General features: G+C 38.6%; 1 protein-coding gene across 1 annotated transcript in view; it reads right to left on the reverse strand.

Moving 5' to 3' along the window:
• Psmd1 (proteasome 26S subunit, non-ATPase 1) overlaps positions 1-17877 on the reverse strand; it is an 80389-nt gene that overhangs the window by 41923 nt on the left and 20589 nt on the right. Inside the window, exons 8-16 of the mRNA XM_057762508.1 lie at positions 17700-17760; positions 16073-16201; positions 14155-14243; positions 13293-13371; positions 12354-12527; positions 8801-8912; positions 7057-7253; positions 5875-5970; positions 3648-3712 (exon numbers count right to left, since the gene is read on the reverse strand). Coding sequence (XP_057618491.1) covers positions 3648-3712; positions 5875-5970; positions 7057-7253; positions 8801-8912; positions 12354-12527; positions 13293-13371; positions 14155-14243; positions 16073-16201; positions 17700-17760 — 1002 coding nt within the window. The remainder of the gene's footprint in view (positions 1-3647; positions 3713-5874; positions 5971-7056; positions 7254-8800; positions 8913-12353; positions 12528-13292; positions 13372-14154; positions 14244-16072; positions 16202-17699; positions 17761-17877) is intronic.

The raw sequence follows: 17877 nt of genomic DNA on the forward strand, positions 1-17877 counted from the left end.
TATTTAGAGGTAAATGAGAGTGGCTTTAAGGTAAGATAGCTAAATGCAGTCATCTTTCCTCATCAGGAGGGCAGTAGTTAGATGTCAGGCAATGTAACAGGCCTTCGCAGTGGAACTGCTAACAGGCATTTTGTCAGCGGAAGCAGGTCCATTGGAAGAGGAGGAGGAGAAAGCAAATGAAATCACCCTTGGGTACTTGATCCGCACCATGCTCCTTAAAGGTGTGAAAACAACATGCTAAAACCGGAGCTATGGAACCCCAATGCAGAGACCTAAGTAGTAAGTGAGCGGTCTCATACAGAGGTCACCCCTGCTTGTATATCTATCCAATGATGTGGTTGAACTTCTAGTACAAAATTTTTCATTTACTGTTTGTTGTTTCACCTTGCACTGTTAAGAGTTGGAAATGAGTCCAATCTGTACTGGATAGCTGACCGAACGTAGAAATGATCTTTAGTTTAGCTGTACCTCAGGTTTTGAATCTACATTTTGTGCCATCCTTAGCAGGGATCAGCAAACAGTGTCAGTTCTGCTGACTGCTGGGGCATTCATTCACTCAAAGCAAACAAATCTAGGCTGGAGGGGGTGGCCATGAAGAGGAGGAGGTGGCCATGAAGATGAGCCCATGTCTTGGCTTTGCCATTTAAAGCTGAGCTGTACTTACACTTTGACCTCCTGCTCTATCACTGAGCTTTCCTAGGCAACTGAGTTTAGGATAATTACCTTATAAAATGTGCGGGATGGATAATCTCAGTGTAAGTAAATCAGACATATACTCCTCTAGAGGAAGAATCTTTTCCAGAACATGGATGTACAGACCCCAATATGTACATATATGTATGGGCTCTGAATCATCTGCCAGGCAAATTTTAATTAATTTATCATGAAAGCACTATGCACTTTCCCCTAGTGGTCTTAATACTTTTTAAAAACAGGATACAGATGTAATAGTTCAGTTAAAAAAACAAACAAATAACAACAAATATCAAAATAATTTATACTTCCCTACCCACAAAATAGATTAAAAAAAAAAAAAAGCCAGACACAGAGAAAAAAAAAATCATTCTGTTTTGGTTTGAGGTTATAATCTGATGAGTCTGTCATATGTTACAATTTATATTCTTGTCATAGTAAAGAGATTATTTTCTTCCCCTTCCTGATGCTATAGATTAAAGCCAGGGCCTCATGAAAGCCAAGACAAGTGTCTTATTGCAAAGCCACCCCCCTAACCTAAGGTGGCTACTGTCAGGCATCACACTGATAATACTCTAAGCTGCACATTTTATATACCCAGAAGCACATACAGGTGTTTCAGAAACTCTATAAACACAGTTACTGGTAGTTACTGGTAATACTACCAAAGCACTGCCCAACATGCTCTGTACTGTTTGCAGGTTTCCATTACTGTACACCTACAAAAACAATAACAGAATCTATAAAGTAGCTTCGGCTATTACTTAAAGTATCTTTGAGTTTATCTATAGCTAGTGAGATGATTCTAGTATTTCCAGATAGTCTATTGATTAACATATAACATTATTATTAACTATTTGTGAAAAGGAACAACACAGTTTCAAAATTTTATTGTTATTTAATTGAAATTTATATTTTATGACTATTTTTTAAAAAAAGGCAGGTCTCAGCATATGTAGCTAAGGTTAGTCTTACACTTATGATCTTCCTGAAGGTGGGATTAAAGGCATATACAACCATGATGTCTATCAACTTTTTAAAACCTCTATTTTGCTTCTTTGGTTTTGGATTTTGTCTTTTGATGCGGCACTAGGGATCAAACTCACAGTCTTGCAGATGACAGAATATTGCCCTACCACTGAGATCAACCCCCAGTCCTACTTTGCCACTGATCATCATAATCATTATAAGCGAATAACAGTTTCCAAGTCTGAAGACTGAAAATAGTATAACTGCACGGTCTATCTTGTGAAGAAAGGGAATAATACAGATGAGAATTATACACAAAGATAATTCCATTTCAACTGAGAAAGAATAAATGCTTTTGATATTTATGTCCAATTAGCATATCTAAAGAGTTTGTTTTTGTTTTTATAAATCAAGACGAAATAAATCCTTTAGACGTGGTATAAGCTAAACGACTGAAAGGTTATTTTAAGAGATCAGAGATGATGGTACACACCTGTAATCCTAGCACTTGGAAGGCTGAGGCAGGATGATTATGAAGCCAGCCTGGGCTACAATCATAGTGAGTAGGAAGCCAGCCTGGAACAAGAACCTGGCTCAAAAACCAAACCCTGACTATCAGAGGAAAGGGAAAGACAAAACAGTGAGCTCTGGAGAGATGGCTCAGTAGTTAAGAACATGTGTTGCTTCTGCAGAAGAAGGACTTAGGATCACAACTCTAAGTAGATCTGATACCTGGTACTGACCTCTGTGGTTTCTGCACACATGTGATGCACATACATACATGCAGGAAGGCTGACATAGTTTTTAACACACAGTTTAACACATAGTTAAAAAAAGAACAAAAAACCAAAAAACTAGAGCACAATACTTGAAAGTAAATGATGTCACATGAGGAAACATAAGAATTTTAGACAAGACAGACACTTCTCAAATATTAAATGCAACCAGGAAACTGAGAACAATATTCTATTAGCGCCTCTTCAAGGAAGACAGAGCTCTGACAAAAGCAAAGGGAGAGAGAAAGCTAGATTTATCATGAGACTATTTGGAATCTAAGGCTCATCATTTAGCTCCACAATGCAAACTGTGTGAAATTTAATAGTCTCAGTGTAAAAAAATATGTATTTAATATAGGCCAACAAGATGGCTTAGTAGGGAAAGGCACTTTGCTGCCAAGCCTGATGACTTTAGTTTGATCTCTGGGACCCACGTGGTACAAGAGAATTGACTCTCAGATTTTTGCTTTCACTTTCACAAGTGCATCGTGGTACACACATGCCCACAGACATACATATACAAGTAAGTAAAAGTAATACAACATTTAAAAAGAGTACTTACTGATTTCTAAGTTCTTTTCACCTTTACAATTTCATATTTGGAACAATGCATTGAAGTAAAATTTAAAGAACTTACTTTTAAACTCCTGTTCCTTAAACTAATTGACCACATTCAATTTTCTTCATCTATAAAAATGTTTTAAGCAAGATACTCAACACTTCCTAGCCCCTACCTCTTCAAGGTATTCTGGAAGACAACTCATCAAGGTCCTTTAAGCCACACACAGGGTATACACCTGTAACCTCTGCTACTTAGGAAGCGGAGGCAGGAAAACCTCTTGAGCCCAAGTTCAGGACCAGCCTGGGTAACACAGAACATGCACATACATCATTTGACTCACTAGTGCCACCTGACTATCATGGTGTAAAAGGAGTTTACAAACAAAAAAGATGGCTCAGAGGCGACACCTGCTGCTGAAACTGGGATTTAGCACATGTATGAGCCATAGTAAGAGACAAATTTAAAAAGCAGATACTACAGAAAACTGAACAGAAAAATGGCATTTTAATTCTCAAATTCACAATTTTTTTTTTCAGACACACAGAAGCAACCTCACGGGCATTCCTCTGAACTTCAATATATTTAGGTATTTAAACTTTTACGTAAAAAATTGAATGCAAACAGAATCTGAAGCTAAAAATTATTACCTGAATAAAATGAAGCCAAGTGATTCTACTGCTGCTCTCCTGACATCATCATTAACATCACTTACCTAGGGGGGAAATTTAAGATGATTGTAACACACATTATAATACACACTCCATTAATACACTGAGATAAACATCATCACTCAAATGTAAATTAGGCCTTAATATTTGATAAGTTTTTTCTTTACTAAGTATATAAAAACAAATATATACAGTATACCTCAAATATATACAGTAAATAAATTTAAAAAATAATAACACATGTAGTTTTTTTTCCCCGTTTTTTTGAGACAGGGTTTCGCTGTAGTTTTAGAGCCTGTCCTGGAACTAGCTCATGTAGTTTTAAAAAGTCTTTCCTAGTTCACCTTTAATCCCAGCATGAGGAAAGCAGAGAAAGGTATATCTCTGTGAGTTTGAGATCAAAATTATCTTCATATGATGTTCAAGGCTAACTAGTATCTCTCAAAAAATAAAATAAAATAAAAAACCCTCTTTTCTTAATTTGAAAAATTAAATCAAAGAATTCCACGTTGAAGCTTCTTAGTTAGATGCCTTTGTGGCCTGGTGAGGTTATGGTTCAGAACCACTTAAGACTAATTCAGCTACATTGTAGCTTTTGTGGGCATAAGAACACTCAAACATTCCTTTGATGTTTCCAAATGATATGCCTCAAGACCTGATGTGGGATTCCCCTCTGTATGCTGTGAATATCATTGGTTAATAAAGAAACTGTGTTGAGTCCATGATAGGGCAGAACTTAGGTAGGTGGGGGGGAACTAAACTGAATGCTGGGAGAAAGGAAGCGGAGTAAGAGTGAGATATGCAGTCCCACCAGAGCCAGACAGAACTTTACCTGGTAAGCTACTGCCACATGGCGATACACAGATTACTAGAAATGGGTTAAATTAAGATGTAAGAGTTAGCCAATAAGAAGCAAGAGCTAATGGGCCAAGCAGTGATTTAAATAATACAGTTTCTATGTGATTATTACAGGAGTCTGGGTGGCCGGGAAACAAATAAGCAGTCCTTCTTACAACAAAGATCCAGCAAAATAGAAATGTTTACGATATAATGCACACTATGCTGACTATGGTGGTCTGAATGAAAATGGCCCCCATAGGGCTCATAGGGAGTGGCACTATTGGGAAGTATGGTCTTGTTGGAGGAAGTATGTAACTGGAGGTGGGCTTTGGGGTTTCAGAAGCCCAAGTCAGGACCAGTGTCACACTCTTTTCTTTCTGCCCACAGAACAGGTCTCTCAACTACTTCTCTAACGTTATGTCTGTTTATGTGCCACCATGATGACAATGGGACTCTAAACAAGCCCTAAATGTTTTCGAGTCGCTGTGGTCACGGTGTCTCTTCACAGCAATAGAACCTTAACTAGGATAAGGATTTGCCAAATGGTGGCGGCATATGTCTAAATCCCAGCACTCAGGAGGCAGACACAGGTGGATCTCTGAATTTGAGGCCAGCCTGGTTTATAGAGTGAGTTCCAGGCCAGCCAGGGCTACACAATGAAACCCTGTCTCAAACAACAATAGCAACAACAACAACCACCACCACCACCACACAAAAAGATAATGATCAAGCACAGATGCTAATAAAGTAGGACAAGAGTATATCTTTAGTAGAGATAAATATCCTCTCTGTATTGGAAGTAATGCTGTTTTCCCTTTTCCCATTGTCAAGTTGGTAGAAATCCATGAAGTTAAATGTGGAATGAAAACTATTTGAGCTGGCAACATTATTCTTAATGAACTATAGTCTAGATTGAGAAGACTGTGGAAAAGGCTGTTGGCAAGCATAGGCATCAGATGTACTGTGCAGGAGATCTCTTGAAACAGAGCATGTTCCCAGTTAGTGGTACCTAAAGCTAATTGCACTGGCTAGAAAAAATGGTTTCTTGACAGTCTTTAAATCAGCCTATTTTAGGATGACTACACATTTTTATGATTTTGTCTCTTACAAATGAGAATGCTCCTTGGGGTAGAGTTTCAGAAAATATATTTGTTTTTGAGGACGATTCATGCTGACATAGTATTATTCTATTTTATTTCTGAAAATCTACTGAATTATAGATTACTGTGTTCAATAAATGAGAATCTAAGCTTAAGACCACTGATGATCATTTACATGATTATATGGTATAGATAGCCTACACCTCTACTGTCCACCTGCAAACTTGCCCTTCCATGTTACCCCTAAAAAATATCAGCGTACTTACAGCAACATGTAGCAAGCGTCGAATAGCTTTGTTGTTACCAGAGCCACAATAAGCCATGGCTACAGTATACATCCCAGACCTTCGAAGAATTGGGTCCTGAAAAAGAGTAATTCCAATTAATCTTCAACTTACTTCCAAGAGTGGCTATTGGTGGGCACTGTGAAGCAAGCCTGCAGTTCCAACAACTATCTGGGAGGCTTAGATGGTAGGTTTGTGTCCAGCTGTTGCAGGACAACCTGGGCAATGAAGTGAATTCCCTTCTGAAAGAAAACACCTCAGATTTAGTAGCACAGACTCCAGGCAGACTTGTTTAATGTGCGAACCATGAACCTTAAAACTATTCATTTGTGATTGGTAGTTTGCAAAGTGAATGGGGAAAATAAACCCTCAATAAAAGAAGAATTGGTGTATTTTTTTTTTCTTCAAGACAGGGTGTCTCTGTATAGCTCTGGTTGTCCTGTATCTTAGTCTGCAGACCAAATTGGCCTTGAACTCACAGAGATCCTCCTACCTTTGCCTCCCTAGTGTTAGAATTAAAGGCATGTACCATCACCATATTCTAATTTGCTTTTTCCTTATTCTTGAGCATGGAGTACTGCATGGAAGAAATATGGAATCCAATAGATTAACAAATTAATTAGTAAACCAGCCAATAAACAATAATGTATTGATTGCATTACAGAGAAGAGTGTAACTCTTACTACCTCTGCACATAATACCATCATATAAATAAGATATCAGAAAATCTTTACTCAAGTAAGTATAGAGAATGCCAGTTTTCTGATGAAAAGATAATAAACATTATAGCTTATTAAAGGACTATTAAGTCAGGCAGTGGAAGTGCATGTCTTTAATCCCAGTACACAGGAAACAGACAGGTGGATCTTTGTGAGTCTATAGAGCTAGTTTCAAGACAGCCAGGGCTATACAAAGAAACCCTGTCTGGTACCAGTGCATGCCTTTAATCCTAGCAACAGGGAAACAGAGACAGGTGGGTCCCTGTGAGTTCAAGGCCAGCATGGTCTACAAAGTGAGTTCCAGGCCAGCCATGTCTGTTACACAGAGAAAACCTCTCTCAAAAAACAAAACAAAAAACCTGTCTTGGGATGTGGGGAGGACTATTAAAGCATACAAAGAGGTTATAGAATGAGAACGTAGGGGAGAAAACAAATAGGATCTCACCTTATCACGACAGAGAGATTCAATGAGAGCATCAGCCTCTTCCATCCTTCCATACATCACTAATGCAATGCCAACTGCTAGACCACGAAGAATCTTCTCATGCTGAGTTTCTTGTGCATAGCCAACCATATCCTCAATAGCCTGGGCATTTTTAGAACCTAACATAACCAAACCTAAGGCCAGGCCAGCTGCCTCCCCTGGAGTGAGAAGTAAAATAACAAGCAACAGTAATGTTTATAGAGCCCCCAAAAAACATATATATCCAATTGAAAGTAGCACCTATTTGCACCAATTATCAAAACAACCATTAGCCTAACCTCCTGAAAGGAACTAAAAATAACTTGAGGTTTAATTTATGCATGTTCTACCTGGATGTATGTATGTACAACCACATACTGCCTGGTGCCTGCAGAGGTCAAAAGATGATATTAAAATTCCTAGAACTGGAGTTATGAGCAGTTCTAAGACACCATGTGGGTACTGAGAACCAAACCTAGGCCTTCTGTAAGAGTGACAAGTGCTGGGCCGGGCGGTGGTGGCGCACGCCTTTAATCCCAGCACTCGGGAGGCAGAGGCAGGCGGATCTCTGTGAGTTCGAGACCAGCCTGGTCTACAGAGCTAGTTCCAGGACAGGCTCCAAAACCACAGAGAAACCCTGTCTCGAAAAAAAACCCAAAAAAAAAAAAAAAAAAAAACCCAAAAAAAAAAAAAAAAAAAAAGAGTGACAAGTGCTTTTAACTACTGAGTTATGTCCCCAGCCCTTGCCACCTTAAAAAAAAAAAAATCAACTTTTTATTATTATCTATTTATTTGTATGTACATGTGTTTGTACATATATGCACATGTCTGAGAAAGTCAGAGGGTTGTATCCCCCAAAGCTGGTATTACAGGCAGTTGTGAGCTGTCTGATGTAGGTGCTGAACTCTGGACCTCTGTAAGATCAAAATGAGCTCTTAACTGCTGAGTCATCTTTCTCCATCAGCAATTTTTAAAAAAGGGAGCCATCTTTTATAGCTATTTTTCCTTTTAAATGCAGCATCAAATCTTGTAATAAAAGTCAAGAGATATTATGGCAACTTTTTTTTGTTTGTTTGCTTTAAAACATTATCACCAGGGGCTGGAGAGATGGCTCAGAGGTTAAGAGCATTGCTTGCTCTTCCAAAGGGCCTGAGTTCAATTCCCAGCAACCACATGGTGGCTCACAACCATCTGTAATGAGGTCTGGTGCCCTCTTCTGGCCTGCAGGCATACACACAGACAGAATATTGTATACATAATAAAATAAATATCCAAAAAAAAAAAACCCTAAAAAAAAAAAACCCTTATCATCAAACACCATAGAATATTCTCAGGACACAAACAGGTCTCTTTAAAAACTTTCTATTTGCACAAGTTACTTCTGTCAGAGCACTCTGCATACGCCTCTTTAGAAAGTCTATGTAAGAAAAAAAAGTATTAAGATAAACCTGCTTAACGGAGCAAAATCTGCACTCAGCAATAAAAACCCACTAAATTTTTAGGACAACACTAGCCTTCTCCATCCTGTCCAATGCAATGCCAACTGCAAAACAAAAAGCAACAACAACAAAACCCAAAAAACAAAAAAAAAACTAAAACCTAGAATTTCTTCATCTTCAGTTTTTAAAAGAAGACTATAAAAGACAAAAAATAACCCCAAAAAACAAAAAACAAACCCACAATTCTATTAATCATGAAGATTGTTGTATCAGTAACAAATGTTTACCTGTCACAGCATCATCCTGATAAAGGTTTGTTTTCAGCAAATCATACACATCTTGACGAGCAGTTCCCATTGCAGCCAAACCAAGGCCCAGGCTGCCTCCATGTCTAACAATCTAGGGCAAAAAGCATTGGTTTCAATAATTTAGAACACAGTACTTAAAATCCAAAAAATTCTAAAGTACACACGTGCGATAACCTAGGCTAGTTTCAAACTCACTGTGGAGCTAAGGATGATCTTGAATTGTTTGATCCTTCTACTTCTCAATTGTCAAAAAATATTTTGATGAGAAACATACAGAGGATGGCTCAGTAAGAAAGATCAGAGAATCAGGAGTTCCATGGCAACGTCAGCAATTTTAGTTATGATGTCTGCTGGTGCACACAGTGACTGGAGAAGTGCATGAGAGAAAGAAATACGAGTACCTCCATAAATTTACATGAGAGAGACTGAACAATACTAGAAGCAAGTACCAGTGAAAGAACGGGAGGCAGGCAGGTGAAATGCTGATGTTTGTGGCCTCTGGAGAAGGAGGCAGTACAGGAGATGCTAAGGACTGAGGAGAAAGCACCTACTGAATACATTTGTCAAGCAGGGAGATAGGGTAGAGCACAAAGCTCATCTTCATCTGAAAAAGGCTTTGCAGGTTGTTCATTGCCAATATACAGTTTATGCTCACTGGCGGCAGAACTCCAGCACTCTTTGGGAACACTCCTTCCCCACTGGCTGACCTTGGTAAATCACACCCTGTCCTAACGTGGGTGCTGCTGAAGCCAGGGCAATAGGACATTCCACCTCTAGAATTTTAATGTTTTCAACTAGAGAAATTCAAGGACAAAAATGTTTCATGTTTATTCATGCTGACAACAGGTCCCTGAAGACATAACGCCATTAGTTCCTATTTATATGTAATGCATCACTCAGAGTTACTCAGCTTTTAGTAAAAAGCTGGTTCATCAATATTCTCATTAATTATGTAAGATACTTCTGATTATGAACTCCTTGCTTCATTCAGAAGAGGCCTCTATTACTAGTGTTTTGTTGTTTTGTGTGTGTGTGTGTGTCTGTCTGTCTATCCATAAACTACCTGAAAGTGAAGTAAAGATGTGCATACATACATGGAGTGCTAATCAAGACACACCATCTTCTTGGTTCATTTTTTTCCCACAGACATTTGAGGCTAAGGTGTTCTGGTTCATTTAACCATTATCCTAATAACTTTCTAAAAATTCACTTGAACCTGAAAACTAAAGTCTAACACGTCATTTCAGAGTCATTTAAAATAACAGGACTAATTAATAATTTTTCTCAAAAATAAATAACATTGAAAAACTTATTTATGATTAAAATAAGCAATAATTCTGACTTCTCAGAGTATATGCTACTTTGGAAGCCCTGCATTTCCTTTAAAATGACATGGTTATACCAGGTGAGAAGCAGGATCAATACAGTAATAACATTCCAAGAGCCATAAGTGAGACAACGGTGTATTTTAGGGATACTTAGAACTATGTATGTCTTGCTTATGTCACCTGTTCTTAAAGGACATAAAAGCACAATTTTAACTTCCAGAAAAAGAAAAGAAACTTAGCTATTAAAAAAAGAAGAAAGGAAAAAAAGTAATTGTGATGATTCATTTCTGTAATTTTGGCATTCAGGAAGCTGAGGAAGGAGAATGTCTGAGTTGGAAGGCTACCTGGGCTAAACAGCAAGACCCTATCACAAGAAAACTGAACCCCCCTCCAAAAAAAGCAGTATCAACATAACCCTCCCTCACCAAATTACTACGGAAAGTACTGTTTTTGGTATTACCAAATCCTAAGAAATCTTTCCTGTTGTGAAATATTATTTTAAGATGTGTTACATTCGTTTTTGTTAATGCTGTTTAATATTTGTTTAACGATGCTAAAATGTGTTTCATTCTTTTTTTTTTTATATTTATTTATTTATTATGTATACAATATTCTGTCTGCGTGTATGCCTGCAGGCCAGAAGAGGGCACCAGACCCCATTACAGATGGTTGTGAGCCACCATGTGGTTGCTGGGAATTGAACTCAGGACCTTTGGAAGAACAGGCAATGTTCTTAACCTCTGAGCCATCTCTCCAGCACCGTGTTTCATTCTTTTATGTTGCATTTGTTTAACTCTGTGAAGTTGTGTTAACTTTGCCTGCCTAAACACCTGATTGGTTTACTAAAGAACTAATGGTAAGGGCCAGGTGGTGGTGGCACTCGCCTTTAATCCCAGCACTCGGGAGGCAGAGGCAGGTGGATCTCTGTGAGTTCAAGGTCAGCCTGTTCTACAAGAGCTAGTTCCAGGACAGGCTCCAAAGCTACAGAGAAACTGTGTCTCAAAAAAAAAAAAAAAAAAAAAAAAAAAAAAAAAACCACACCACAAACTGATGATAAATAGCTAGGCAAGAGAAAGGATAGGAGGGGCTGGCAGGCAAAGAGAATAAATAGGAGGAGAAATGAGGAAGACAAGACTGAGAGGCAAGAAAAGGAGGAGAGGGGCAGCCACCTAGTCAGGCACAGAATAAGAAAGAATGTTAGGAAATATTATTATTATTATTTTTGGCTAGGAAATAGTTTATGCTGCATTTGATTAACTGTGAAGTTGTGATTCTTTGCCTGTTTAAAATAGGCTGATGGTCCTAATAAAGAGTTGACTGAATAATAGCAAGGCAGGAGAAAGAATAGGTGGGACTGGAAGGCAGAGAGTATAAACAGAAGGAGAGCTAAGGAAGAGGCAATGAGAGAACAAGGAGAGGAGGATGTCAGGGGCCAGCCACCCAGCTACCCAGCCAGCCGCGGAGTAAGAATGAAAGAAAAATATACAGAACTAAGAAAGAGAAAAATCCCAGAGCAAAAGTAGTTAGGATAATTTAAGTTAAGGAAAGCTGGTTAGAAACAAGTCAAACTAAAGCTGGGCATTCTTAAGTAATAATAAGCTACTGTGTGTGTGTGATTTATTTGGGAGGTGGGTGGTGGGCCCCCTCAAAGAGCCAAAAGAGTAATATATTACACAAAAAAGGAAAGAAAAGGTATATAAAAATAGAAAAGGGTGAAAGCCCAGAGGCAAAAGGTAAACAGGATTAACTAAATTTAAGAAAACCTGGCTAGAAATAAGTCAAGACAAGGCTGGGCATTTATAAGTATGTATAAATCTCCATGTGATTATTTGGGAGCTGGGCAGTGGGCCCCCAAAGAGTAAAAAAAGAAAAGAAAAAAAACAACTACACTATCCACTGAAATATTAAGCAAATATATAATCTGATTAGTGGTTCTCAACCTTCCTAATGCTGCGACCCATTAACACAGTTCCTCATGTTGTGAGGACCCCTAAGCACAAAATTATTTCATTGCTACTTCATAACTGCAATTTTGCTACTATTATGAATTGTAATGTAAATATTTGGTATACAGAATATCTGATATGTGACCCCTGTGAATGGTGGTTTGATTCCCCCCAAAGGGGTTGCAACATACACAGGTTGAGAACCACTGTCCTAGATTCTCAAATAATGGAAATTTGGCTTTTCATTCTAATACTTACATCATTGCTGGCATTCTTGAGCTGATTAAGGAGATAGTCAATTATGTCTCCACCATGATTGGCATGAATGAGACCCAATGCATAGAGACCTCCACCTTCCTGATAGGCTGATCCTGGAGAAGTATCCTTGGGAAGGTATGTTGCCATTAACTGTAATGCTTCCTTCTCATGGCCCTGTCACAAGAGATAAGAAAAAGGTAGAGGAACACAGATGCACCATCATCTCCACAGAATGTCCCTTTGCTGATGCAGGTAACAGAATATGCAGTCATCCAAACAACTCCATTATTCAAATATGAGTCTTTAAGAGAACTAGGTACACCCTGATTAAAAAACATGGTGGCTAAATCTACTTTTTACTTTGTTTTACAATGTTTCTTCAAATTAATTTAGACTATCCAACATTTCAATTGAACTGTGTGGTAGTTTGAATGTAATTGGCCCCCATTAACTCATAGGGAGCGGCACTATTAGGAGGTGTGGCCTTGTTGGAGCAAGTATGTCACTGTGGAGGTGTGCTCTGAGGTTTCCTACGCATAGTTCAGTCCACTGCCTGTTGCCTATGGATCAAGATGTAGGACTTTCAGCTCCTTCTCAGGCACCATGTCTGCCCGCATGCCACCATGTCCCATAATGAACTAAACTATAAATCATCCCATTAAATGTTTTTCTTTATAACAATTGCAGTGGCCATTGAATCTCAGCAACAGAACTAAGCTAAACTAAGACAAACCGTTGCAAAATGGCTTAGTCATCACAGGAAAAGGATTTCTGTTGGAATACATCTATTTTAGTACCTTCTTTACTCTATTTTTCCCTGTCTGAGGACTGAGATAAGCTGACAACATATGTTGATGAATTACAATAAATTTACGCTTCTTAGCCCCAGAAAACTGGCTTCTTCTCTGATAGTTAGTCACAATGAATAAAATATATTACCTTATGTATTACACCCAAGCTGGCAGTTGCAGTGAATTTGGCCCAGTTAGTGGCTCTGGCCAACCATTCCAAGTTATCTCTGTAAGGAACAAAGCAAGCCGAGCATTATTAATACTTATTGTCCTACGTAAGCTGTTCCCTTTCTGAGAAGGAGTCTAGCATTGTAGCCCAGACTGGTCTTCAACCAGTGATCCTCCTGCCTCAGCCTCCCAAATGCTGTTATTACACGTATGTGTTAATATTCTGATGTTTTTTGCTTGCTTGTTTTTTAGACAGGCTTCTCTGCATAGCCCTGGTTGTCCTGGAACTCACAGAGATTCCCCTGCCTCTACCTCCCCAGTGCTGTGACTAAAGGCATGCACCATCAATGCCCAGCTCGGAAGATTCTTAAAATGGATGATATATAATTCTACTTTGAAAAGGAAAATCATATATCTATAAATATAATTTATCAGTTTTTCCTTAAAGTTACCATAGCAACTAATAAAATTAATTTTATTTTTAAATGAGTAAATGTAAAACAAACAATATATGCAACAAGCAAACATACTTAAAATTCAAGACTACTCAAAGTATAGTAAGAAGTACTATCATTGTAATCTCAGTTACAAACCAATGGTGGGCTGGAGAGACAGCTTAGTGGTTAAGAGCATGTACTATTCTTTCAAGAGATCCCAAGTTCAGTTCCCAGCACCCAAGTCAATGGCTCACAACCTCCTGTAACTTCAGCTCCAGGGGATTTGACACCCTCCTCTGGCTTCCAAACACAACTGTACATACCTACTCTACCCCCAGACACAGGAATATAGATAACTTATTAAAAAAAAAATCCACCACAATGGAATTCTCCAGGCATATTTACCTAAGAAACTGGTCACTGGTAGTACCACAGTGCATGAATGAGTTTGCTATTACAGTTGCTGTATGACATACAGAATTTCGTACTGCATCCTACAAAAACAAGTACACACTTCTTTATCACTGGCAAAATATTTATACATACATAAGCTCACACACATTCAGAAGCCATATTTCGCAGCGTAATTGGAAAACAATTGAAATGAGATTTAAAATATGATTCTGGGAGCTGGGCAGTGGTGGCACATGCCTTTAATCCCAGCACTCGGGAGGCGGAGACAGGCAGATGTCTTGTGAGTTCAAGCTCAGCCTGATCTACAGAGCGAGTTCCAGGACAGGCTCCAAAGCTACAGAGAAACCCTGTCTCATAAAACAAAAACAAAAACAAAAACAAAATTAATCTGGGGACATTTCTTTAGATAAGGATTACATAGCTAGCTTGGAAAAACAAGACAACCAAATAGTATTATTTGTGGTATATTATGAACTTAAGGTCATGATCATATTCTGTTTGTTTTATGGGACAGGGTTTTAAATAGTCCAAGCAGGCCTGAACTTGCTTGAACTCCTGAGATTTCTACTTTCTCCTCTTAAGTCTATCGATTCTAGGCCTGTATTACAACACCTGGCTTAATCATAAATTTTTTTAATCACAGATTTAAAGTGTGAATTACAGATTTCCCACTCTTCTCCTGAATAGCTTAACTATTCAGTTAACTACTCAAATTTCTGTTTCTCTTTAGCAGCTTGCCTAAGGGGTCCAAGGTATTGGGCTAATTCAAGTAGCAATGCTATAACTCTTCTGGCCTACACCTCTGGCAGTCACCAAATTATAAATACATCAATGTAGAAACGTAGTTATAGTGCTGGGGATAGAACCCAAGGCTTTTTACACTTCAGGCAATCACACTACTCCTGAACTACCTCCTAAGCCCTAACCTATTTACAAATTATGCGAGTCTGTATCTTTTTGTCATCTGTAAACATGAACTTAAGGGTTCAAAAGGCACCTTACAGATGATTAAATAAAACACTGTTTAGCCACTGAACAGTACATGGCTGTAAGAAAAGAACAAATGTCTCTGGGAAGGGATACTAAGTAAGAAAGAAGATTTTTTTTAATGCTATTTATCTTTTAACATGAAAACTTTTTACTCCCAAGAAGGAAAAGTTTATTTAGTACACTGTAAAGAGAGCAGTGGGCACAGCAATAACAGATGAGCTACTTGCCTTGAAAACACCATGTGAGTGTTCATGTGGGAGCACATGTGTCATCTCAGGTGTCATTCCTCAGGAGCTAACCACCTTGCTTTTTGAGTCAGGGTTTCTCTGGAGTTCAACCAATTCACCTGACTCCCCATCACACCTGCCATTTTTTTGTGGGTTCCTGGGATTGACCTCATGTCATGTTTTGAACAACTAAACATTTACCAACTGAGCCCTTTATCACTCAAGCCCTTTAGAAAACTTCTGAACGAAATAGTAATCATACCTATTCAAAAATTAAAATCTGTTAGGATCAGTGTCTCAATAATGCAACAGCAAAGTCTTAATTATGCTAACATATTCAACTATTATGTGAATACAAAAAGATAAAAATGTTTTTAAGAATGAAACAAAAAAACTCACCACACTTCCCAACAAGAGACTAGCACAAAAACAGGAACTCAATCTTTGTTAATTCCCTTCCCTCCAGAAAGCGAGTGCTTTCCCCACTCACTGATCTTTTTCGGTGCGGGGGGGGGGGGGGGGGGGGGAGGGGGGCAAATCCAGGGACACATTCAAACATGTTCCGTAGCTTTTTTTGAGTTTAGCCACATTCATTGTTATTTTTACAAAAAGTTAACATTTTCTTGATTATAGAAAATAAAACAAAGGCTTCAAAAAGTATTAAAGAATGTTCCATTATGGACAATGTCTACCTTTGTGTTTTTCAGGATCATGAGGTCTGTGTTGTTATTTCGTATGAGAAACTGCAGGTGTAATTCAATAGCCATTTCACCACTTAAAATTTTAATCATTTTCAGTGTCTGGTCCTTGGGCTCTGGACTCTACAAAAACAAAAAAGAACGAAAATCCAAATATTAGTAAAATTCACTAAGCCAAGCTTATTTCATCAGCCTTAAACCAGGACTCATATAACTCATACCCTCCCACACCCTTCTTCCCTCATATTTTAATAAGATCTAGGAAATTCAACTATCAATGTTTGGAAGAAACACAATTTCCTTTTTTAATCACATTCCACTTACATAGACTACAAATTCAAAAGAAGAATGCAATTTATCCCAAGGTAGTTTTTTAAACCAGGATTTATAATTTTTAATTATTTGTATATGTCTGTGTGAATTATGCTATGTGTGTATAGGTAGCCTCAGAAGTCAGAAGAAAGAATCAGATAGCCAGAGATGGGAGCTACAGGTAGTTGTGAGCCTCCCAACATGGGTGCTGGGAACTCAACTAAGGTCCTCTGAAAGAGCAGCATGCACTTCTAACTGCTAGGCTATCTCCCAGGCCAGACCCCTATGGTAGCTTCTGTCTGTTTGTCTATCTACCATCCATCCATCCATCCATCCATCCATCCATATTTCTGAGATAGGGTTTCTCTGTGCAGCCCTCCCTAACTGTCCTGGACCTGTAGACCAGGCTGGCCTTGAACTCAGAGATCTGCCTGCCTCTACCTCCCAAGTGCTAGGATTAAAGGCGTGTACCACCAATGCCCCGTACTTTTATATTTATTTTTAAAGACTTGCTTACTTTTATTTTTTTTCTAAAGATTTACTTATTTATTATCTATACAATGTTCTGCCTGCAGGCCAGAAGAGGGCACCAAATCTTAATACATATGGTTGTGAGCCACCATGTAGTTGCTAGGAATTGCACTCAGCAGCCAGTAGTGCTCTTAACCGCTGAACCATCCCCCCAGCCCCATTTATTTTTATTTTATGTGTATAGGTATTTGTCTTCATGGATTGGCTGTGCATCACTCGCTTGCCAGGTACTGCCTATGAAGACCAGAAACGGGCATAGGGTCTCTAGAACTAGAATTACATCCAGTTGTAAACCATAATGTAGGTATTGGAATTGAACCTGGGTCCTCTAGATGAATTTTTAAATCTACTTATTATAGAAAACACAAACTTTCATGCCGGGCGGTGGTGGCGCACACCTTTAATCCCGGCACTTGGGAGGCAGAGGCAGGTGGATCTCTGTGAGTTCAAGACCAGCCTGGTCTACAAGAGGTAGTTCCAGGACAGGCTCCAAACCACAGAGAAACCCTGTCTCGAAAAACCAAAAAAAAAAAAAAAGAAAACACAAACTTTCAAAAACTCAAATATATATCATGTATTTTAAAAAATATGCTGGTCATGGTAACAAACACCATTAACTTCAACACTTGTCAGGCAGCCCTCTAGTCTGATCTATTACAGTCAGTTTCAGCCAGGGCGACACAATGACAGTCCCCTCTGCTGTCACCCCACTCCCCCTTCCTCCCCCTCAAAAAAAGAAGAAAAGGCCCTTCAAGAATACTTTGAGCAGTCCACTCACCGTATCCGGTGTCTTTCCTACCAGTGCACTGCCTGGCTTCTCCTCTGTTTCCATAGAGTCACTAAAATGAAGAAAGCCAAAGATCAACATTTCAATAAATCTCTTAAAATAGAAGGGACAGGCAATTTAGTTATATTGTAGATTTGAACTATGTCCAAAACATTTTACAAGAAAATAT

This window comes from Chionomys nivalis, chromosome 2 (genome assembly GCF_950005125.1).
Source record: "Chionomys nivalis chromosome 2, mChiNiv1.1, whole genome shotgun sequence".
Taxonomy (NCBI): domain Eukaryota; kingdom Metazoa; phylum Chordata; class Mammalia; order Rodentia; family Cricetidae; genus Chionomys; species Chionomys nivalis.